Source organism: Geospiza fortis, unplaced genomic scaffold (genome assembly GCF_000277835.1).
Source record: "Geospiza fortis unplaced genomic scaffold, GeoFor_1.0 scaffold98, whole genome shotgun sequence".
Classification (NCBI taxonomy): Eukaryota; Metazoa; Chordata; class Aves; order Passeriformes; family Thraupidae; genus Geospiza; species Geospiza fortis.
This window is the reverse complement of record NW_005054306.1, coordinates 1,196,934-1,220,003: the sequence shown is the minus strand read 5'-3', so window position 1 is coordinate 1,220,003 and position 23,070 is coordinate 1,196,934. Positions and strand designations below refer to the sequence as shown.

The following is a 23,070-nucleotide window of genomic DNA, read 5'->3' as shown; positions in this document are numbered from 1 at the left end:
GCACTGGTGGGAACTTTTTCCTTAAATAATGGATGGATGCTGGGCCAGCACGAGGGCTCTGCACTCTCCAATAAAAACAAAGGCCACAAAAATTTGTAAATGTGTAAGGAATTCATTTTCTTTTTAAAAGTGGCTTCATGCAATGGGCATTTTCAGTTACTTGTTTGTTGCATGGCTTGCTGTGTTCAGTGGCTGCATCCACAGTTCAGTCTTCCCTAAAATATGTTTTTCAAAATACAGTGCAAAGATTAATTGGCTTTTTATCTACCTTATCTTACAGTGTGAGAATATGGATGATTCTGTTCTTCAGTGCCTTTTGTCTCTGCTAAGCTGTCTCAACAACCTCTTCCTCTTACTTAAGGTTATTTTCTAATCTTTGGCTTTTTTGTTTTTTAATTATTTCGCAATTTCTCTCTGCTTACCCTTTCTGTTTGGATGTACAACTTCTATTAAATACATTTTCCCAAAAGAAAATCAGTAGGCCGCTTTTCTTTCTGCTAGCTTTTATATCCTCTTTAAGACTTAATATCCTTACCTGCTTAGAAATCCAAACTGCAGAATACTGAGACCGAAATCCTGACTTTTAATTTTTCCATTTCTTAATGGTCTGTTCTCTAAGTTGTTTCACCCAAACATGTTTCTTGTTAGTTAACATGAACCAAAAAAGCAGTCTCAGATGGAAACAGTGTCTTCTCTCACTTTTCCATCTCTTGCTCTGTACCTGTAGCCATCCATCCTAAGCTGTGAGCCAGGTATTTGAGTTCTTGTCCAGGGTGCAGAATATGATATGGCAAACACACTGCTGTCAAACCTCCAGATTAACCCAGTACTAAACCTACTTTCTGTCTTTCAACACTACTTTTGTCTGCTGAGGTCAGAAATACTTTTAGAATAATGCGTGAGGAAAAAAACCCAACAGAATTACCTAACTGAGCTTTTCATTTTGCTTTGCATGAGGGTTTTTCTGTCCTTAAAGGTAGAGAATTTTTCTAATGTAAGTTCGCTTCCATAGTGCTCCTGAAATTTTGAGCGAAGTAAGAAGGAAAAATGTTCCCAGCTGAATATATTTGAGAAAAAATTGTAGTCAATTGCTTGATTTAGTTTGTTGCTACAGAGACTTCCAATGACACAGCAATCTAAATTGCATCATATGTCTTAGGCAACATGATTCTTGGTAGAGGTGCATATTGTAGTGGGAATGCTTCATTCTTAATTGCTTTATTTGTATTTATGAGATCAGATACAAAAACTCAGGATTTCCCTGTTGCATTGCTGAATGTATATCAGCAGGATTTTCCTAAGAAAGAAGACTGGAGTGGTGATTTAGCTGATTTTGGTGTTAAATCTTAGAGGTGTTTTAGCAACAAGGCGAAGTACAGGCTAAAGTAATTCTATTATTGTTGATCTTTTTCAGTCTGTAAATTTAATTATCAGAAAGATACATTCTGATTTTTTGCTTGGAAAAAAGATTGTTATCAGAGGGAGGTGGGATAGGAATTGAAGGATGTGTTCAGAAAGAAAAAGACTAAAACCAAGAAGGTTACAAGTACAGGAAAAGTCCAGTCAGAATTAGTGTCTTTAAGCTGTGGTTTCCCACAGTGGTAAGACTGCTGGGTATATTTCTGAAGTTTTTCTTGTTTAAACATGGGACTGATCACTCAGGAAGCATCAAGGATGAGCACCCTACTGCAGGATGCTTTCTCAGGTTATGGTACAGTCTTGGCTTTCAGCTGAAATCTGCCTCCTTGTATTTACTTAAAATACAGTTCACTTCAGAAATGTTGTGTTTGAACATTCAATTCTGCATCTTCCCCTCTCCTCTGTTGTATTTGGCATTTCCAGCAGCTGTAGGACTGGAAGGGCTCTTTGAAAGCCCAAATTACATCACTGACTTTGCAAACCTGCCATCTCCTTTTATACTTCCAATGATTTGACTTTCTTTGCAGTGACCTCCAAGGACTATTAATAACTTAATACTATTTTGGTCATTTGTATTAAAACTTGGTTGAAAAAGCATTAAATGCCTGGATGCTTTTCTCAAAGATTGGCTTTATTCCCTTTTATGTATTCCACTGTTCCCTCCCTAGGACCTGAGGGAAAGTTACAGCACACAGCAGTTAGCCTTGGAGCAGCTCCACAGGATCAAACAGGACAAAATAAGAGAGGTACAAAAAAGAAGAGCTGAGCTGGCACAGAAGAAGCGACTGGAAGATGAGGCTGCAAGGTAATCATGGCAGCGTGTCAGTGCTGCAGTGCTTGGAACAAAATAATGCTGTTGTGGCTTTTAAGATAAGATCTATGTTTTTAATGTAAAAATACATCCTATTGGTTGCCTTAGAGGAAGCATTTTATGTGCATTACCACTTGTGTAAGAGGGTTTGAATTTGAGATTTTCAATGATTTATATTTGATTTGACTAAAGAAGCAGAGCTAGTGACCTTGTAGTGTGGGTGATTCATGGGCTTTGCTCATCACAGTGTTTTTCTGCATGAGATGAAGTTTCGTAACTTTGTGACAGTCTAAGAGAGCCATGTGCCATATGTGTGATGATAGCCTGGTAATTTTTTGGTTGGACACAGCTGTGTGATGGAGTAACAGCATCACTGCACAGCTCCTGCTGCATCCTGCCACATGCTTGGAAACACTAAAATGCCCATCAGAGGAGTGGATGTCCCGCAGGAATGGATGGAAAGGTCTCATCTAGACATTTTTAAGAGGATGACTCAAAGGGTTAGGTCCTTTCTCTTCAGAAGAAAGGTCTTGACAGCTAAAATACTGTATTGAATTGGATATTGACTTCTTTAGACAGCTGAGGCACAGGATAACATCTGAATAGTTACAGAGAATACAGTCAGGCTTCCAGATCCTGTCTGCTGCAGTGTGGTCCTGGCAGGGATAAGCACATTGGATAGATTACAACTGCTGAAGGCAAAAATACCAAGCTGCCTAGATCAGTATGCAAAGGCTATTTTAATCTATGTACCTGAGTGAAATTAATCTCTTTGGAAGTCATTGTTTCCAGTCAGGAGATTTGGGTACTACCTTGCTGGAGGGCTTAAATCCAGCTTGGTTCAATTACCAGATCAGTTCTGGCTCATCAGGATGCAGGTAGGCAGAAGTGCTTGTGAAGGCACTGCACAGGTGATGGACTAAAATTATTGAATTTTAATCAATTTGTTATTTTTATGTGAAACACTCTAGCACTCATGTTAAGCCATCGTTTGTGGTGGAGCTGATGACCCTGAGAGCAGAGTGATCAATGTCATAAACTCAGTTTTGCTGACAAGTGTCACTGATTACTGTAGGAACACAATCTCATTCATTTTTATGTGGATGTTCTCTTACCTCTCTCATTCCTTTCTTCTAGGAAGGCAAAAAGGGAGAAGGAGAACCGATGGCAGGAAAATATCCGAAGGGAAGAGGAAGAGAAAAAGAAGCGACTGGAGGAAGAACGAATGCAGGAAAAAGTCCAAGAAAAGCTGAAAGCTGAAGAAGCAGCTGCCATGATGAGGGAAAGGGAAAACAAACAACAGTTTCTTGCAGAGGAGGGGAAAAATAGACAAGCCACGATCTTGAGGGAGGTGGAACAACAAAGGCACAGGCAACTGGAAGAAGATAAAAGAAAACAAGAACAAATAGCAAAAGAAGCTGAGGAGAGGCGCAAGCAGAACGAGGAGATGAAAAAGATAAAAGAAGCAACCAACTCTCAAGAGGTGGAGAAACACACTTCTAAAATAAACATAAATGAACAGTTTGCAGATCTATTGAAACCAACAGAGGGGACAAGTCTTAAGCCACCTTGGAAAAATGAAGGTAATCTCAAAATCATTAGACTTCTGGACTTCTACTTTCCTGAGTGTTCTTTCACTCTTCAGATGTGCTATTAATGATGTGACCCTATGGCAGACTTCTTGCCTAAGTTACAATTAAAAAGAACCCAAACCAGCAATGTTTCCTGTCTTTGTCAGTTATAAATGATCCTATAAACTGAAGTTACTTCTGTCAGTTTTCAGCACCTATGACTCTGATGACAAATCTTCCAGTGATCATGGTCAACAAATAGCAGTTGCTGGGAACAGTAATATTTTAGGTTTTTCCTAGGGCTTGCACTTTCTTTCATTAAAATAGGATGCCAATATGGAGGGGCTTTGTTCATTGATGAGAGATAGGCAGGTAATGCTCAGAAAAGTGATTTCTTAACAGTGAAATGTAATTTATTTTTGCATTACTCAATGCTTCCGATGAAAAAAACCAAAAAACTGAATGACCAGACCTAACTAGTTGTGTGACTTGGAAAAATAGTGCTTTAACAATATTTTCACTAAAGGCATGTTTGATTTCATCCTTCATTAGTTCTTGCCAGTTTTTATTAGCCACTTTTCTCACTGAGTTCAGCAAGGATCAAATTAGAACAAGGCTGAAAGATATTTGCACACCTCAGCTAAACCTTGTAAAACATTCCCTGTTTGCAACATCAGTCATGGACTTGAAGAACAGAGATGCAAGGAAAATAGAAATTGTGATGTTCTGCTATTAGAGGTTTCTAAAAAGATCTTCACAACATGCTGCTGAGCACTTATTGTTCCAGCAGTGGGATCTTTTCAACTTGGAACATTATAGTGGTGTTAAATGAGGCTTTGTTAAAGCACTGGCTTAGCCAGAGCAGTATGGCAAGGAAAGAGGAGAAGATAAAAATGTCATTTTTAACGATGTCTAGCGGAAGGTGTGCCTGCCCATGGCAGGGGGTTGGAATTAGATGACCTTTAAGGTCCCTTCCAGCCCAACCCATTCTGTGCTTTTGTGATTTTTTTCCCTGCAGAAGTCAATGCATTTTGTTGTCTCAGTTACATTGTCTCAGTTACACATGATGGGTGTGTTAAATTGATGCCCTGGTGATCTCCTCTGATACCTGCACTGTGTCTGGGGCAAGAACTGATATTCCTACCAGTTGCTTGGAGTGATGGGGCTCCAGCTGAGTGCTTGTCTCAGCTGTGTCAGAATGGTAACTGGTTTTCTTACCTTCCAGGCAAGGCAGCTGGTGCTGCAGAGTTGAGGAATTCCATTGCCTTGGTAAATTACAGAGCTCTATATCCATTTGAGGCAAGGAACCACGATGAGATGAGCTTTAATACTGGAGATGTAATTCAGGTAAGATTGCCTATTCACATTTAACTTGCAAAAATTAACCCTTTTCTCTAGCCTTGAGATGCACAAAGTCTTAAGGATCAAAAGCCTTGTGTTGATGTATTGTAAGGTTTATTCAAAATTGAAACTGGATTGCTGCTTTATGTTTTTTTAAACAGGTGAAATTAGGATTAGTTCAGCCAAAATATTTGAGTTTTACACATCCTAGATAAGTTGACAGTCTCTTTAAATATAAGAACAGTGAATGCTAAACATAAACTTTCTAAAATTAGTAGATCAGAAACAATGTAGTTGTTGCAGCTCATTGCACATGTACAAGTTGGCTTCTGAGTGTTTGCTTGAAATATGAGCATAGTTAATAGACACATGAATTATTCATTGATGGCATTTGAATTAAAATCAGATTAGTTATATAACAAGTAGATGTGAGAGGTTCTTTTGAATCTTAATGCTGTTGCCAGTCTATTCTTAACAGACATTTCTGCCTGTCTGAGCAACCTGGTCTAGTGGAAGGTGTCCCTGCCCCTGGCAGAGGGGGTGGAGCCAGGTGATCTTTAAGATCCCCTTCAACCCAAACCATCATGTGAATCTGGGATTCTCTTTCTGAGTGTTCCTTTATCAATCCTCCCTCAGGCATACACTTAGAGTAATTTATTCTGTGTCCATTTATTTTAGCACTTTTTGGAATTTGCTGTCTATAATATTAGAGCAGGACCATAAGATTGGAAATGCCTTGTGGCTTCTCAATTGAAGTCTGTGTTATTTCATATATATTAGTTATTAGCACTTGTTTGAAAATCTTTGCCTGCAGGTGAATGTGTGAAAACTGATTTACAACTGTGGTAATACAGTTTGTGGTAATACAGTTTCTAATGTATAAGTATGTGTGGTTGCTCCTCATTTAGACTGAAAGTAATACAAGTAGGTGATAAGGAAGAATTTATAAAGCAATGTGGTACAAAATACTAAAACACTTGACTAAATTAGCTTTCAGTTTGACAGTGTTAAAGCATTTATTTGCATTTTCATACCGGTGAGCCATGGAAGAGGGAACAAGAGAAGTAGGTTTTGCTTTGACTTCCCTCTCAGCTGTAATTGTATCATTCAACTGCTGATAACTGATTTCAGAAATAGGCTAACAGCTGCCACCTCCTCCTCCTCCTCTGGCATCCCAAACCCCAGCTAAGCTAACCAGCTGATAGTGTTTGATGGGCTGCTAATTTTTAGCCAATTTTCACTAACTGGCTAATTTGCAGCATAATGGAAACTTCAGGATTGCTGTGAATGTTTAAGGATGCTCTATACTTAATCACACAGTAAATAACAGAATTTTTGGATGTGTTTTGGAAGCAGTCAGCTGACAGAGTTAATTATATCTGTGAGCAGAACAGCAGCAGTTGTTTCCTGCTCTGCTGAGCTCACCAGCCCCTTCCTCTTGGCTGCACATTCAGCAGAATCCAGCACAATGCACTGGCATTTTTGGCAGGACAGGGTGGCTTAGAGGCACTGCATGACCCCCATGTGCATGTCTGGGGCCTGGCTGAAGCAGTGCAGGGTCCCTGAGGTCTGTCTGCACCTGTGTCTGAAAGCAGCGCAGCTGCATCATCACAGGGCAAAATCAGCTGAGTTCTGCCAGGGCAGAGTGAAAATGCTGATCCTGGTGTGGGCACTGCCCTGGTCAGGTCAGAGAGCCAGCAGGTGCTGTCACACCAGGTACCCTGCTTGTTCCATGCTGCTAATTCTCTTTCCTTTGTATTTCTTCTCCTGTCCATAGGTTGATGAAAAAACTGTAGGAGAGCCTGGTTGGCTTTATGGGAGTTTTCAAGGACATTTTGGTTGGTTTCCGTGCAATTATGTAGAAAAAATACCAGAAGGAGAGAAAGCTTTATCTCCTAAGAAAGCCTTACTTCCTCCTACAGTATCTTTATCTACTACCTCAGCTGCTTCAGAGTGAGTTGTTGTTATGTTTATGTTTAAATTGCTTTTTCTAAATTAAGCTGGCACATAATGTGCTCTATAGTTTCACTTGGTTTTAAAATATAAAGGCAGAAAACTTACTGAAGAACCTTCTTAAATGTCTTGGCTTGGAAAATTTAAGTATTTGATAGTCTGCTTTGAATTGTATACAATATTAGTTTTATAGATGTTGTGCAAAGTACCTCTGCTTGAGGTACTTTGTAAATAAAAGTTGTAATTTGATAAATATGCCTTGTGTTCAATTTGCAGACCACTTTCACCAAGTAAATCTGCAGAAGAATCTGATTACCAAAACATCCCCTTTTCCAGCCTGAATGTTAACACAGCCTGGCAGCAGAAATCAGCTTTTACTCGTACTGTGTCCCCTGGATCTGTTTCACCTGTTCATGGACAGGTACCTTGTGCAGAACTTGATTTATTTCAGATTAATCTTAATGAAAATGATTTAAAGGAAATGCAGAACACCACACAACTTTGCTAGTGCTGGATGCACTGAATGGGCTGGAGGATAAAGACGCTCATCTGAATATTCTACTAGTGTGCATTGATATAATTCCAAATATTTCCAGGAGCCACTGAACACCAACACTCATCTTTCATAATTCTAAAATCATGTTCACCTACAATTAGACACAAAAGATATTTCTAACAAACAGGAAACTGAGTTGCATGCATGCATTGATGGAAACAAAGTTATTCAGCCATCACTTAGGAATGAAGTTGCTTAACCTTCAATAAAAGATACACCAGTGTTTGTTTTTAACAGCTGGGGCAGTGTGGTCAATCAGCATCACTTCTGTCTTACAGGGGCAGCCTGTAGAGAACCTAAAAGCACAAGCACTTTGTTCTTGGACTGCAAAAAAAGATAACCACTTGAATTTTTCAAAGAATGACATCATCACTGTCCTGGAGCAGCAGGAGAACTGGTGGTTTGGAGAGGTACATGGAGGAAGGGGTTGGTTTCCAAAGTCCTATGTCAAGCTCTTACCTGGGAGTGAAACCAAGAAAGAGGAGTAAGTGTGACTTTTGTTGTTTTACTCATCAGTTTGCAAAAAGAGGTGGTTTAGAGTGCAAAATTCTTGCAGTGCTTTAGTGTGCCGAACATAAATGCCATTTAGAATTCACACTGTGTCATTTTAGGCTTTTATTATTTCATTCTGGCAAGCCAAGTAATGTTGGGCTCACTGCTGTGTAACTACAGACAGTCTTGCTGGCTGAGTGCTGTGAAACATCAGTGGTGTTTGATTATTCATCAAGTGCCAGACTTTTTGTTCATTACCAGGTCTCCTCTCTTGCAGTGCAGCTGCATTCTGCCTCTAAAGGTGCCAATTTTTAAGTGACCCATGGCTAATTGTAAGCTCTGCACTGAGCAGTAGTGTGGATTTCTTCACTTGAAAAGATTATTATGCCTGTTCTAATGCTCCAGGGTACCTGTTCAGGTAAAGTCTGGTTACTGCTGGGATGGCTGCACCACTGTGTGTAAATTGTTCTGCTCATGTATTTTGCTAAAACTTCTTAGAAATTCTTTAGAATAAGAGAATTTAGTCAAAATCTTCCATTTATTCTTTCGAATAACATAATTTGTAAATGTATCTCTTCCCTTTTATCACATATTTTTAAGTGGCGTGCTCTTGGGTGCCATAAATAGATTATATATCAGTAATACTTGGCACTGTTTGATAGGGAAGTCTTTGTAGTTAATTCAGAGTCAGCACCATCTCTGATATAAGCAAAGTGAACTTGGTCTCATGTGAATTGAGAGATTTGCTCTTGATCAGTCTCTTGGTAACACAAAGCTTTTTTTTTCCTTCTTTCTGCAGACCAGAAGCTATTTATGCAGCTGTAAACAAAAGGCCTTATACCCAGAATTACACAGCAGGAGAGGGTAAGAGAGCATGGAAAATGCCAACTAATGCTACAGTCTGGTTCTGCTTAATGACTTGTAAATATAGTTCAGTTTGTGAGGAGTTTCTGAGCAGCACTTTGAGTGCTTGTCCAAAACACATAGTGCAGATGTTCAGCTATTGATACAAAAGTGCTAAAATAGGTTCTAAAATAGGAAGGTTGTTAGTAATTCAGGTTGAGCATAGACCTAGATTCTCTTGTTAAGACTGCTGCTTGAGCATGAATATATTTCTGAAAACCCATAAGCAGAGTTCTCTTCCTGCTGTTGTCTACTGTGTTATGCTGTTCTGTAAAGACATGAGGAAAAATTTTTAATCTCCTGAATATGGATCAGTCTCTTACAGTCAGTAAGGAGCAGAGAAAACAAGTATTACTGCAGCAAAATTTCTAGTGTATCTCCACACTTCCCTGATTATATTTTAATTGCAGCTGTGTTTTTACATTACAAAGTTGTGTACCTGTAGGAGTACGTGTGAGTTCAGCCAAGCAGGTGGACAGGTCAGTTCACAGACTTGTGAAGGTGTGATCCCTGTTGTGCACACACTGGAGAAAGCTGATACCCTTTATCTGCACCTCTGTGCCCCTCTGAAGCTGTGCTCTCCCCTGTGTGCTCCCTGCACAGAGTACATTGCCCTCTATCCCTACTCGAGCTCCGAGCCTGGTGACCTGACGTTCCTGGAAGGGGAGGAGATCCTGGTGACCCAGAAGGAAGGGGAGTGGTGGACTGGGAGCATCGATACCAGAACTGGAATCTTCCCCTCCAATTACGTCAGACCAAAAGATCCAGATGTGAGTTCAGAGTCTGAGAATTAACAATTCTCAATGTATCTTCTCTCCATTTCATTCTTACAGAGGGATTTTGAGCAGAGGTTAATATGCTTGACAGAAAAGAAAATCCTTAGTAGCTTGAGTGCTAAATCAGAGCTGTAGCCAGTGTCACACTGCCTCTCTCTCTGTACAGGATGGTGTTCTGTTAAATAGGGGTTTAAAGTTAAAATCTCCATGTGCTTTTAGTGTAAACTGTACTGGTTTTATTGCACATTAAAGGTGGTTGTTGTTTTGTCTTTGTAGGCTTCTAGCTATGCTGGCAAAACTGGAACAATAAATAAGAAACCCGGTAAGTGTATTTTAACATTTAACCTTTTAACATTTAAGGTTGTTTCTTAAGTAGCTCTGAGCATTTAGGTTCATAGCAGTGTTTTAATGGTGGCTTGTAGCCATGATATTTTCTGAAAAATCCTTTCCTTAGGATTTTTCCTCCTGAGAAGCTGAGAGGCCTCACAAACAAAATGTAAACAATGATTATCTGCTGCTGTGGAATGCAACAGGTGGATCTGTGTTTGGTCTCGTGGTTGTTTCTAATTAATGGCCAATCACAGTCCGGCTGTCCAGACTGTCTCAGTCAGTCACAAGCCTTCCTTATCATTCTTTTTCTATTCTTAGCTAGCCTTCTGATGAAATCCTTTCTTCTATTCTTTTAGTATAGTTTTAATATAATATATATATAATAAGATAATAAATCAAGCTTTCTGAAACATGGAGTCAACATTCTCATCTCTTCCCTCATCCTAAGACCCCTGTGAACACCATCACAGTGGCTGATGTTCTTAGCTGCAAGTTGTGTACCAGGATATTTCTGTGGATCCAGCTCTTACTGCAGTGAAAAAATAACAAATGCAATTACTCCTTTCTTTCCAGAAATTGCTCAGGTTACTACTGCCTATGCTGCATCAGGAACTGAACAGCTCAGTCTTGCTCCAGGACAGCTGATACTTATTCTGAAGAAAAATGCCAGTGGATGGTGGCAAGGAGAGTTGCAGGTAAGTGATTCAAGGAGGAATAATTGTAACTTCATGAATGGCAAGGAGGTGCTCCCAGGTTTAATTCAAAAAAACAGCTAAGTATAGAGTTATATAAAAGCTGGTCAGAAAGTTATCCTCTATAAACCAAAGGGGAAGAAAAGCTGTGTGGTGGATTTTTTTTGTTTGTTAGATTGGTTGGTTGGCTTTTTTAAACTTTGGGTTGCTGGGGGTTTTATGGTTTTTTTAGAGTCGATTTTCTTGGTCACATAAAATAGTAAAACTGTCGATTAACAGGCGGGAGGAGGAAGAGATGAGTTGACAGTTACTTAATTGGTTAGGATTTAATTGGTGAAACATTAAACTGTGAAGTTATTCTAATAAAGGAACAGGTGGGTTTGGAAGCTGGAGTTGGAAGCTTCTTTAATGCAAAAGTTCTGTTCCCACTTCTCTCCTTTCCCCACCTAAATTTAAGAAGAATGTCCTGTTAAAGTGCCCTTGACCTCATTAGAAACTCTGGATATGATGCATGGGTAGAATATTCATAGAACAAATTTTCAGCCCTACATTTGAGTTATACTCTGAAATCTCATTTCAAAATTTTGGATGAACATATTAGGGTGCAGCTTTATCTGAATTGTGTTGTTTTATGCTTTAGTCAGATTTTTATCTTTTGAGATTCATTCTGTAGCTGTTTAGAAGCCCGACTTCTTGTCTGTTGTTGGGAAAAATCTGTGACATATATGTTGCATTTTTTCCCAGTCTATGGACTATTCAGTTTTTCAGTTGTGTAATAACCATTATGCACATTTACAGGCAAGAGGGAAAAAGAGACAGAAGGGATGGTTCCCTGCCAGCCATGTGAAGCTGCTGGGCCCGAGCAATGAAAGAACCACATCAGCTGCTCCCTCAGGTGAAAAAAAGGAGACTTTGTATTTAATTTAGAATTTTATGTAACTATTTCAAATGTTCATGTATCTGTGAGGGTCAGGAATCCATCTTCTACGCTTTTTAATTTTGATGGTTGCTCTGAAGAGCCATACTCTTCTCTTTTGGAAACCCCATGTTTCCAAGTGCTAGCAAAAATCTTAGAGCTAGCAAACACTGGCAAGCCACATGGAATTACATGCACTGCTCCTTACAAAGAGGAAGACTAAGCAAATTTTCAGGTTATTTCTAGGTTTTTCCATTTGAATGGTTGGGTACAAATGAGGTTATTTCACAGAAAATGAGCTTTTTTGCTTCTGTGTGCTTAAATTATGCTGTTCTTCACAGCTATGAGTTGCTTATACAACAATTTCCTGGGTTTTACTGGACAAAACTTCCCTGTGACTAAAGCAGTAACCCATGATTAGCTAATGCATGTTTCCTCTTCCTCTGCCACATTTTCCCCACAAGTGTCTGCAGTAAGATAATCAAACTCACTCTTTTTTCAGCCAGTAAAAGAGAGAAGCATACTTGATTACATTTTAAAGTGTTTGGAAAGCCATTAGATGCAGTCCATCCATTATAGAAGTTCACAGATACATAAAGTGGAAGTAAGAATTACTGGCTGGATCAGTTTTAAAGAAGTAAAAGAAAAGGGAAGGCAGTTCTGTACCAAGATAAAATCATGTGGCATTTTTCTCATGCAACAGTGCATGTGAGATGGTTGTTTCTTTCCTGTGGTTTTGTAAAACACTGAGAAAATAGTTTTAACACTGGTATAACTCCATTCTGCTCTTCTTTCCTTCCCAGTGTGCCAGGTGATAGCCATGTATGATTACACAGCAAACAATGAGGACGAGCTCAGTTTCTCCAAGGGGCAGCTGATTAATGTGCTGAACAAGGATGATGCTGACTGGTGGCAAGGAGAAATCAATGGAGTGACAGGTCTCTTCCCCTCAAACTATGTGAAGATGACCACAGATTCCGATCCAAGTCAGCAGTGTAAGCAGCCTCTATATTTGATTAATTTTGTGTACCTCATTTCAAAGGTGCATTGCTGTTCTCCTTCTTTGTGTTTGGAATTTGGAGTTCCAGGCATCAGCTGAATTGATTATTACTTCAAGTACTCTTTCTTTAAAGAGTATTATAGTACAAGGTACTTTAAACCCTTTTCCAGTTAACCTACAAGCAACCAGCACATAACCAACCAGCCAGTGTAGGATAGCAAGAATGCTGTAGGGTGAGCTAAAAATACTGGATTGGGTAGGAGTTCTCCTTCCAACAAGATTCTGGTAATTAACATGGACTGGGAAGCAGTGCAGACACACTGCAATTACAGAACTTGCTCAAGTTTTGTAAAATAAGGAAAAGTGCTGTAGTAATTTTAACACATATATCAGTTGAGTAAAAATACCCATAAAAAGAATAGGAAAAAGATTTTGGCATTGGCACATGGTCTGTCCTTCTTCTGGCTCGCAGCATTCCAGCTGTCATCCAGTCCTGAGAAACAAGATATGTGTCAGGACATAGGTTGAGGTGAAAATTACCAGCAGCAGGCTGAGAACTGGATCCCAAACTGTATACCTGACAGTCAACATCTTCTCTGCATTTTTAGCACATAAACACAGTAAAGGTTTCTGGTGCCCCCTACACACACCCTGTTTTTTGCCCCATATCCCCAGAGAAAATCTTCCTCCCAGAGAAATTTAGCACAATTTTTACTCTCTCAGCTTTTCATCCTGTGATTAAACCAACTTTTACATCAGCCCAGTGGCTTTGGGAGCACACCATGATGCCAGAGTTGCTCCTTTGACACAATAGACCTTGTCCCTTCACTTGCTGTTTTCCTCCAGACAATGTTTGGAGTTCTCTTGGGATAAAAACACCCATCTGGAAATCTGGCTGAGCCTCACTCTTGTTAGCCTGTAGCTACTGTAGGATCAGTCTGCACTTCAGATTTGATCTCATAGTCACGTTCTTACAGAAAAATTCACAAACTCATAATGAAGGTACAGCTTGGGTTGGAAAGTTAAAATATTTTCCCTGGGTAGCTTGTTATGTTTCCTGGGCAAAAGAGAGTGTGCACCATTCCTGAGGTTTTCTTTTTAGCTAAATTACTTCTGAGCTCATATTTTTGATAACATATTGTTCTGGCTTTTTTAATGCCTCTGGCCAGTGTGGTTGGGATGTCAGAAACTTCTGGATTTAGATTGAACTTAACATTCTTTGATGAGACATAGCTAAATCATTAAAATGGTCCTTTGAAAGCTTTAATTTGTTTGCAAACCTCACTTTTAAAGAAACAGTATAGACTATACCAGGTGGGCTATAAAATTAAGATTCTGGCTGAGTATGGAAACTCAGGAATTTTCAAAAATGGTAGAGGTAACAGCTTGTCACACCAGGTGTGTTGTTATTTCAAGTTACATTGTTGAATGTGACAAATGCAAGGTCATCATATAAACCACTGATTTTCAGCAAAAGCCATGCTAAGACCATGCTGTAGTTGGAAACTTTCTAGATGATGAGTAAGTTTTTCTCATTGTTTGCTGGTACATCATTAAGTTTTCCCTCAGATTTCAGTGATGTGAAATAAGAGTATTTCCATCCTCATCAAACTGGCTTTTGACAAAGGTTAATGATGTGCAGATGTGCACCAGTCATCTGTACCTGGCCATTAAACTTTTCTCTAATCACTACTCTATGAAGCAGTTCTACAAAATCCACCTACTGGTGAACAAAGAGTATGTTGAATTTATTCTCATTTTTTCAGCTTCTCTCAGGATTTCAAATAGCTAAGTTCCACACTAGTTTTGTGCTGGGATTTGCCACTCTGTTGTGATATAGGCATTTGGAAACTTAGTGAAAAAATCCTGCCTCAAGCCCAGAGCCTGCACAAACGCAGCACAGCTCAGGAGCTCTGTTCAAATACCATTTCCCAGATTTCAGCTGGGCTGCTGCTGCTGCTGGTCATGTGTGAGCGGCAAGCCACTGCTCTGTACCTCTTCTGTAACCAGAGGAATGTTTAAATGTGTCCTGAGTGAACTTCCAAACTTCCTTGAGTTTCCTTACAATATTTTTGGCTCTTGTTTAAACAGAGTAGAGAAACTATCACAAGTGTTCTTGTGAAATCACTAAGGAATTGTCCCACAGAAATGTTGATGTGGCCCTCAACAGAACAGCTTTGAGATATGAGAGAATATAATTTTAAAAATGCATTGTTGCATTTCAAAGAACTGCTGACCTGGATATTATAATGCCTCTGTTGCATAGTAACAGTTTTTCCCACTGTTTTTTCTAGAACAAGTATGATGGTATTGGAAAGGGAGCAGGCAAATTTGGTTTACTCAGATAGGTTTGTAGTTCAGGAAAATTGTGGTTTTTCCCCCAAGTTTAAAGACCATTGTATCTGGAGTCTTTTCTGAGAGTTACTGGTTGTAGCTGTAATGGCAAACTTCCCTAGCAAAGAAGGAACTGGGGTCAGTGAGATGTCCCTTCTCTTAAGTTGCTGACAGCTCTGTGAAAAGAACAAAATCACTCTTCCTCTTGGTGTAGCTGTACATCCTGGCATAGGACCCTGCAAGGAAAGAAAACCAAAATGACTTCAGGGTGTTGTAGGTTTGTTTGTCTCTTGAACACATGATGATTGCAGAACACAGGACAGTTGAGTTGTGTTCCTGGTCACTCTGGTGGTGGTTAGACTTGCTCCTGTTTTAATGACATTTTTAATAGCCTTTTCTCTAATGTTTGCACAAAAGCCATCATAAATAATAAATCTACTCAGCAGGTCTCAAAGTAGATTTAAAATAAATCTTTGAGTATTTACACAACCATGCAGGATCAGATCGTATGTGTTGCCAGTACCTCTCTAGTGCCAGGTTCTCTTCCAATCCTTTCCAAAGTGTGTGTAAGGGGGGTAGACATGGTGCTCTCACCACTTCACAGTTCTTCCCAGTGCCCTGGTCTGGAGATAATTTTATTTTGGCCAGTCTTTATCTGCTTTGCACTTGGAAACTTGTTCTCTTATTATTTGTTGGCTTTTTCAATGAGGTGCCTTTTCAAGTTTGTCATCCATGGAACCAGTTTGAACTGTGTCATTTTGTTTTCTTTAGCTGAGATTTTGTCCCCTCAGGTAAATCTCAACCATTAAATGTCACGAGTCAGGTCTTTGCTGTGTTACCAGGATCTGACAAGGACACATCTATCAGGTTCTCTTCTCATTCCTCCCAAGGGATGGTTAAGGTGAGGTAGGCAGGAGAGAAGTGTAAGGAGGGAAGACAACTGCTCCAGCTGTGTCTGCATACTTGGTTGCTCAATGTCTTCTGGTATTAGAGATCAGTTCATCCCTCAGAGATGTTCTTGCTCAGGGCTGGACAGTTCAGCCAGGTGCACACACCTGTGCTCCATGTGCAGAGGGGCTTCTGGTTCATCCCAAGGTGTCTCATCCCATGAGACTCTCAGAGCTGAATGTTGTGCCAGTTCTTTCTGCTCTAATCTATGTGTAGTGACTGTTTCCTGTTCACTCTTTCTGCTTTCCATAGCCCACACTGCTGCAGCTCCTCACACATCAGAGTTGCTCCTTCAGGTGCTCAGCCTGAGCTCCAGCTTGTTGTCTAGAGCCACCTCATTTTTGTCTTGCCCAAACCTTACTTGTGGATGTGACATGTTGGAGACATGAGGCAAGTCCTGCAACAAGGATCTGCATTTCCAGAAGTTGATTTCCATGCACAAAAGATCTTCAGTAATTCCTGTTCACACTGTCAGGTGGATGAAGCTGACTCACTTTCAGGGGTGTTCATAGTGAAAAAATGGCTTCTGAACCGATGTGCTCGTGGCTGGTGCATTTCTGTGTCTGTATGGACAGCACACTTGGAAGTTCTCTAGTTCTTGCCAAGTAACTTCTCTTTGTGGAGTAACAGTTCATGGTGCAGTGGCTTTGAGGTGTTGCCTGTTGCAGTTCCACATTGATATTTTAATACATGAGGATTAATTATTTATTCTGATTTTACTCAACAGCTCCAGAATTCTACCACTTATAGCAAAGATCAAATATGAAATCAGTCCCTTACTTCATAGTGGCATAATGACTCTGTATTTGTATTTGGTGAATGTCAGTCAGGCTTGATAACACTTCCAGGTTCTAATCCTGGGGTCTGGAATAGTCTCTGGATTGCCCACAAGGTGTGTCCCTCTTCAGACCATGTAGCCCTTGGAGTCTGAGGGGTGTGGTACCTCTTGTTCCATGGACACATAAGACTAGAGGCAAGGTTTTAATTTCTTTCAGGCTCAAACAGAATTGAACAGATTAATTTGTATGTGCTGATGTGAATAAATTCCAATGAGATTTTTCGTTACAGGTTTACTTTTTATCTGATTTTCTAATGTCCAGTAGAAGTTTCTCAAGAGAGATTCTGGTTTTGTTGAAATCTCAGGGAATTCTGACATTGCCTTTAAAAAACCCTTAGGGCTTGACCTTGTGTTGAAGTCTACATGACAGAAGTTTTCCTTAGGAAGAAACTTTTTGTTCAAATGAATGAGCTGCAGGGGTTTTCAGAGTCAGACATGGCTGGTCATAAGTACTTAAATTTGTGTGTTTATAAATATGAAACTGCAAGGGTGGAAGCTTATGATGTCTGTTTTCAGAAAGTTGAATGTTCATCATTCCTTTCTGACCTTTTTGGTGTTGTTCTGTCTTTGTCCGTAGAATTCATATGTTTCACTCTTCAAATTTATGTTCATTTTATCCTTCTTTTTTTTTTTGTTTGTTTTTTTTTTAGGACCCAATGTTGTCTTCCAGTGTGAAAGCACCTCAGAGACCCACTATCCAAGTTTGACTAGCGTGGAGGCAGGGTGGCCAGCCCTGCTCACGTGTCTGACACAATCCTTTTGCTTCGTTTGAATGTTAGATCCAACCAAGAAATTAGGTTTTCGTGCGTTTTCTTCTAATCTGCAGTTTCAGTGGATTTGTAAAAGCAGAAAGGATAGTGGGTCTTTGTGTGGCTTTCATTGCTGTTCATTCTTGTTTCCTTTAGTATTTCCTTTGGGATTGATAATCATAGTCATTAGCATGCATATCAAGTATTGTTTGCATGGTGGGATTGCAGACACACAAAGACCCACTATTTGCACAGTTTATCTGAGCTGTTTGGAATGGGCACTTGTGTTCTTTTAATGTTGTTATGTACATATTTTGCAGAATTAAAATGTTCATTGATTATTGTTCTAATGGACTTGATTTAATCTCTTACATAATGAGCTTTTAAAATTGGGGGCCTTCATGGCTCATCCAGATACAAACCCTGCCTGTGTGCTGCTGATAGTCACTGTGATTACAAACACGCTACAGGATCTAAGGGTTAGATTTGGTGCACTCCATCCAGCCTTTTCACACCCTTTTTAACGGGGAAAAGGACTATTAGGTGTAGTGTGGAGGATATTTTAATGGTTTTTCTTCCTTCACAGTAGTACTATGGCAGGAATTCAGGTTGTTTTGGCTCAATCCATTCTATCCCTAAACAGCCTCCTTCCTCTAAATTCTGATCATTCATATTTGCTTTCAGTTTTGGCAGATATGCTTAGTTGCTGCAGTAAGTACTTGCACAGCCTCTGTGTGACCAGGCCCTTCCCCTGCCTCTTCTTTTCATTAAATAGTTCATGGTACTGAATTGTTTGTCTGTGGCTGTGGTCTGCAGTGACATTTAAAGTACTGTCTGAAAGCTGCTGCTCTTCCTCCTGGTAAACAGAGCAGCAGCCTAATGCAGAGGTAACCTCACTGAGGAGGTGTTGCCAGGAGAGAGACACTAAGAGAACCTGGAGTGAGGGCAGAGCATTTGGGTTTAGGATGGAGCTGTGCTCCTCAGCCCACAGTCCTGGCCTGTTGGAAATGCAGTGCAGTATGAGCTGCCCTTGTCTTATTGTAATGTTTGGAGGGAAAGAAGAACTTGTAACCTTGATTCCCCTTTAAATAAAAGGATTAATTTGATTCTAGACTACTTCTCTGATTAAATAGTTCTGTGCTCTTGTAACAACAAGAGAGATCTCTAGACACAGTATTTAATTTAGTTGGTTTCCTGAACTTGGTTATGAAACAGCAAAGGTCACTTATGCAATCAGAAATGTTTACAAAACAAACTGTTTGTTTACTATATAGACATATATATATAGAGATGAATGTTGTGAAGGTACTATCAGGAAAAGGTTAATCCAATTGCAGAGATTTAAAAGCCTTTCTCCAAAATCCAACATTATGTATTTATATCCTTGATCAAATAATGTATATGTGCCCTTTAGTTCAGAGATGTATCTTCTGTGCAATATGGACTACGCAATGTGCCTACAGAAAACTACAAATGGGTTTTTATTCTGGATGTATTTTGTCTGAACCAGTATTTTGTTATAGAATGAGATCATGTTGTAGGCAAATAATGTGCTAGATAATCCTTTGAGTATTTCAGATTACTTGATTTCCTTCTGAAAGTACATTTTAAGTGTTTCTACTAAAATACACTACTCACCCAGAATTGCCTTCTCTGAATTCTGTCTTGGAAATCCTGTTTAATACAGGCTGAAATGTGTTGTGCTGCACCAGTGGCATTGAGCAGTCATGTACTGTACTCTAAGAATTAGGTGATCTTCTAAATTATGTAATTTCTAAAAGGCAAAAAGGCACTGTTCATCTGTGGGAATTGAGCCACACTGACAATCAATGTTCAGTCAGTTTTCCTTGAATACTATTTTACTACTAATTGTCTTTGAAATATTAAAAACAACTTCCCATCCTCACTGAGGCATTTGAGGAATTTTCCAAAAACAAAGTGGCATTCTACTAATTTTAATTTTTTTTTAACTGATACATTTGGAGATTACAGTACTGTTGGCAAAGTTTCACACAGGTAGCCCTGTGTTGTTGTGTAGGTATGAGCACTGATAATTATTGAAACCTCTGCCTCAAAGTCTGAATTGAAAAGTATTGAAGTGAAGCATTTTGTGCTTTCACAGCTATCTTTTCATGTTTCAGGATCACCTGAATATGCTCTAAATTCTCTTAAGTGTAATAATAAATATAATAATAAAAATACACCTTAATAATGCTGATTGAGAGGGACATAGTCCCTGCCTTCAGTATTCATCTGTATTGCAAAAGTCTGCCTAGCACAGCTCCAGCACAGTTGCCTGAGAGCTTTGCTCTCCTGCACAGCGGTGCAGAAAGAATTGGATACACGCATCAGATCATGCAAAGGAAAGACTATGCCAAGGATATATTTACAGCAAGATTATTTTAAAATAATATTCTTTGGAAGTTGCATTTAAATCAGACTTTACTTTTAAAAATGCTACTTTTTCTCTGGTTGTGTGCAATCCACCCCTTTGTTGATAAAAGACCATAGAGTTGAGTTCAGCTGGTCATCCCAGCCAGTCAAGTAAAATCACCCTTATCTGGGTGAAAAAAGTTGGCTGTGGAGCTAAGGGCAAGGTGGAAAACAGAGTCCTTTGCTGAACTCATGGTTCCCAGGCAAGAGCTGAGAGTCTAAATGTTGCTGAGAGCCACACAAGGTTAAAAAGTAAAACTGAAGCCAACATGGAAAGCAAAATATGCTGTTTGCTGTTGCCTGCAGTGTGGTACTTGCTAAATGTTATTTCCTGTGGGCCAGCAGAGAATAGGGGCCCTGGTGTCACAGGGGTTGAGAACCAAACAGTGCTGTAAATGCACAAGAACAGGTACCAAAATGCTGCTTCTGTAACTGTCTGGTTTGCATAATGGACTAACAAACTACAGAAGCCTGGCTTGACACAAGCTTAGTTCCTGATCCAGAGCTGGATCCGTGCAGGAAGGCCTTGTGCCACCCCTGGGACCAGAGGCAGGGCTGGGTGTGTGAGGAGCCCATGGTGCTGAGGGCTGGGAGCACCCAAAGTTCTGTCTCCACATGCTTGATGGTGCAGTCAGGAGCAGAAGGCACAAAGCTCCATCAGAGAATTGCACACTAATACCTGAAACTTCTCCCTCTGGTCACTGAACATTTCTGCCATCCCAGAACTTTGTCAGATTGTATCCCTGTGTGATTCTCCTGGGCAGGGTTGGAACACCTGTAAATAAGTCTGCTGGTAGGAATGCCAACACTCCTTGGCCTGCAGCAGGAGCTGCTGCAGGGTTGTGCTACTTCAGTGTAATGACCCCATAAAACTGCTGTGTTCTGGTGTGTGCTGCCTTAAAGCCCCTCCTTGTCCTTCCCAAGCTTGAGTGTCACTGTGGGATGGTTGTTGAGACATGCAAATGCAGGCTGTGCTTAGCATGAGGCAATTGTTCACCTTCGGATTTGAACAAAGTTGTAAGATAACTATGCAAATGTATTTTATTAAAGGGACACGTAAAAGGCTCTAGTTTGTCTGTTGTGATTTTTTTGTCCATTTGGGGAGGATATTTTTTCCCAGCTGAATAGCTTGGAATGAGCATTGTGTCAACTGTGATGGAGTGACTTGATTTTGTTTTTTACGTCTTGAAAATTGATTCATAAATTTCCTCTGTTGTAGCACAGTATACTGTGTTTACTGATTAGGGGAGATTGGCTAAAAGTTTTTATTATTTCTCCCAGGGCCTGATGGAAACTGCCTTTTCCACAGTAGCAGATTTCTTGTGTTCATTCCTCTCACGGGTTTCAGAGGCTGCTGGTGGCTGCAGGACTGACAGGAGTGTGTTGGCCTTGTGTGTGGCTGCAGAGCTTGCACCTGGCTGTGCTGGTGTCCCCTGATGCCATCAGCTGCTCTCTGGCTATCCTGAAGAGACTGTGCCAATGCCAGCACGTGGTCCTTAAGGGGACTCCTGGCCATTCTATGGCAGGCTGGGAAAATGGAGGCTGGAAAAAGACCCCCAACCTTTACCTGCTTTTCCCAGCCATGTCAGCTGGCTTCAGAGTCAAACAAACAATTAAACAAATAAACAACACCTTCAAAAAAAATCCAACCCTAAACAAACCAAGATATTTTCTTTTAAAAAGTAGTTTATATAGAAGCATTAAAGCTGGAAAAGACCTTTAAAATCATCAAATCCAGTCATGAATGCAGCACCAATAAACTGCATCCTAAAGTGCCATATCAATATGGTTTTTAATACTTCCAGGGATGATGGCTCCACCACTTCTTTGGGTAGTTTTATAACCCCTTCCATGAAGAAATTTTTCCTAATATCAAATCTAAACCTCTTCTCTATGCCTAAATAGTCTTCATTGGTCACCCAGAGCAGTTAGTGCCTCTGGTGTAGCTGCATCCTTTCAGATGAGTGCCTGAGCTCCTCTTGGAGGCTTGAGATGTCTTTTCAGAGCAGTCACTTCTAATGGCTGTTTTCCCCTGCCCATTTAGTGGGGATGTCTGTTGGAAAGATAGTGATATATGGTATTTATCTGTCTTTCACTGGAGGATTTCCTTTCTTCAGAAACTGTCCCTCTTCCCCCTGAGTGGGCTCAAACCAAAAAAGTCAGTAATTGGGAAGGTTTTCTCCCCCAGCCCCCCATGTTTTTCAGGGCTTTGAATCTCCTGCAGAAGAGAGCATCTTTTCACTGTGAAACTCACTAGTTTTTCATGCAGGAGTAGTTATGTTAGTAGGAAAAAATGCTCCTTGTTCAGGTATATTTGGAAAGTATAATTTTAAACACAACTTCAGAGACTGGGATTTCCTGTTTATAAACTCTCCAGGTTGCTTTACCCTGGCAGCTGCTTCCTCAGTTCAGGGAGCATGATTTAGCCCAGAGGGCACCACAGTCAGTGTGGGCAACTCTCTGTTGCTGTGCCCTGAGTTTCCAAGGTTCCAGACACCCCCTGCTTGCTCTGGTGAATGTTCTGGACAGGGAGCTGGGCAGGCTGGCTGAAAGCCTGGCACTGCCTGCTCTTGGTGGGAGAGGCAGGCTGGCTTCCCCTCCAGGGAGCAGGTATCCCTCTTGGTCAGCAGAGCAGGTGAGGAGCTGCAATTCCTTGCTGCAGACACTCCCAGAAATCCCACTGCTCTTCCTGAGCCGCCTGGGGAGCTTGGGATGAAGCTTCATCAGAGGGGAGCCAAGCCAAGAGCTTTCTGCTGCCAAACAAGGCAGTTTCACTGCTTCCATGCACATTCCTAGCTGTTAAACCAGCAGAAAATTGCTTTCTTTTACTCCCCTTGGGATTTGCTTGCGGCCAGTAGGAAATCAGATAAGTACCAGAATTGATGTAATGAAAGGAGGGAACAGCAATGTGGGAGGAGACGAGGTGGAAATGTAGCTCCACTCTTTCAGCATCAGTGAGACCATGGGTTGCTGTGGCCACTTAGGAAAAACATTGGCAAATGTGCTTG

At 40.4% G+C, this 23,070-nt stretch overlaps 1 protein-coding gene across 2 annotated transcripts in view; it reads left to right on the top strand.

The window, feature by feature from the left end:
* The window catches only part of ITSN2 (intersectin 2), an 80,021-nt gene that overhangs the window by 46,032 nt on the left and 10,919 nt on the right, over positions 1–23,070 (top strand). The window contains exons 17-29 of one of the 2 annotated variants that reach the window (XM_031066635.1): positions 281–361; positions 2,088–2,224; positions 3,368–3,813; positions 5,027–5,148; positions 6,920–7,095; positions 7,372–7,516; positions 7,930–8,135; positions 8,943–9,007; positions 9,650–9,816; positions 10,099–10,144; positions 10,726–10,847; positions 11,643–11,739; positions 12,564–12,755. In XM_031066635.1, the coding sequence (XP_030922495.1) occupies positions 281–361; positions 2,088–2,224; positions 3,368–3,813; positions 5,027–5,148; positions 6,920–7,095; positions 7,372–7,516; positions 7,930–8,135; positions 8,943–9,007; positions 9,650–9,816; positions 10,099–10,144; positions 10,726–10,847; positions 11,643–11,739; positions 12,564–12,755 (2,002 nt within the window). The remainder of the gene's footprint in view (positions 1–280; positions 362–2,087; positions 2,225–3,367; positions 3,814–5,026; positions 5,149–6,919; positions 7,096–7,371; positions 7,517–7,929; positions 8,136–8,942; positions 9,008–9,649; positions 9,817–10,098; positions 10,145–10,725; positions 10,848–11,642; positions 11,740–12,563; positions 12,756–23,070) is intronic. The other variant, XM_031066634.1, reaches the window with a different exon arrangement.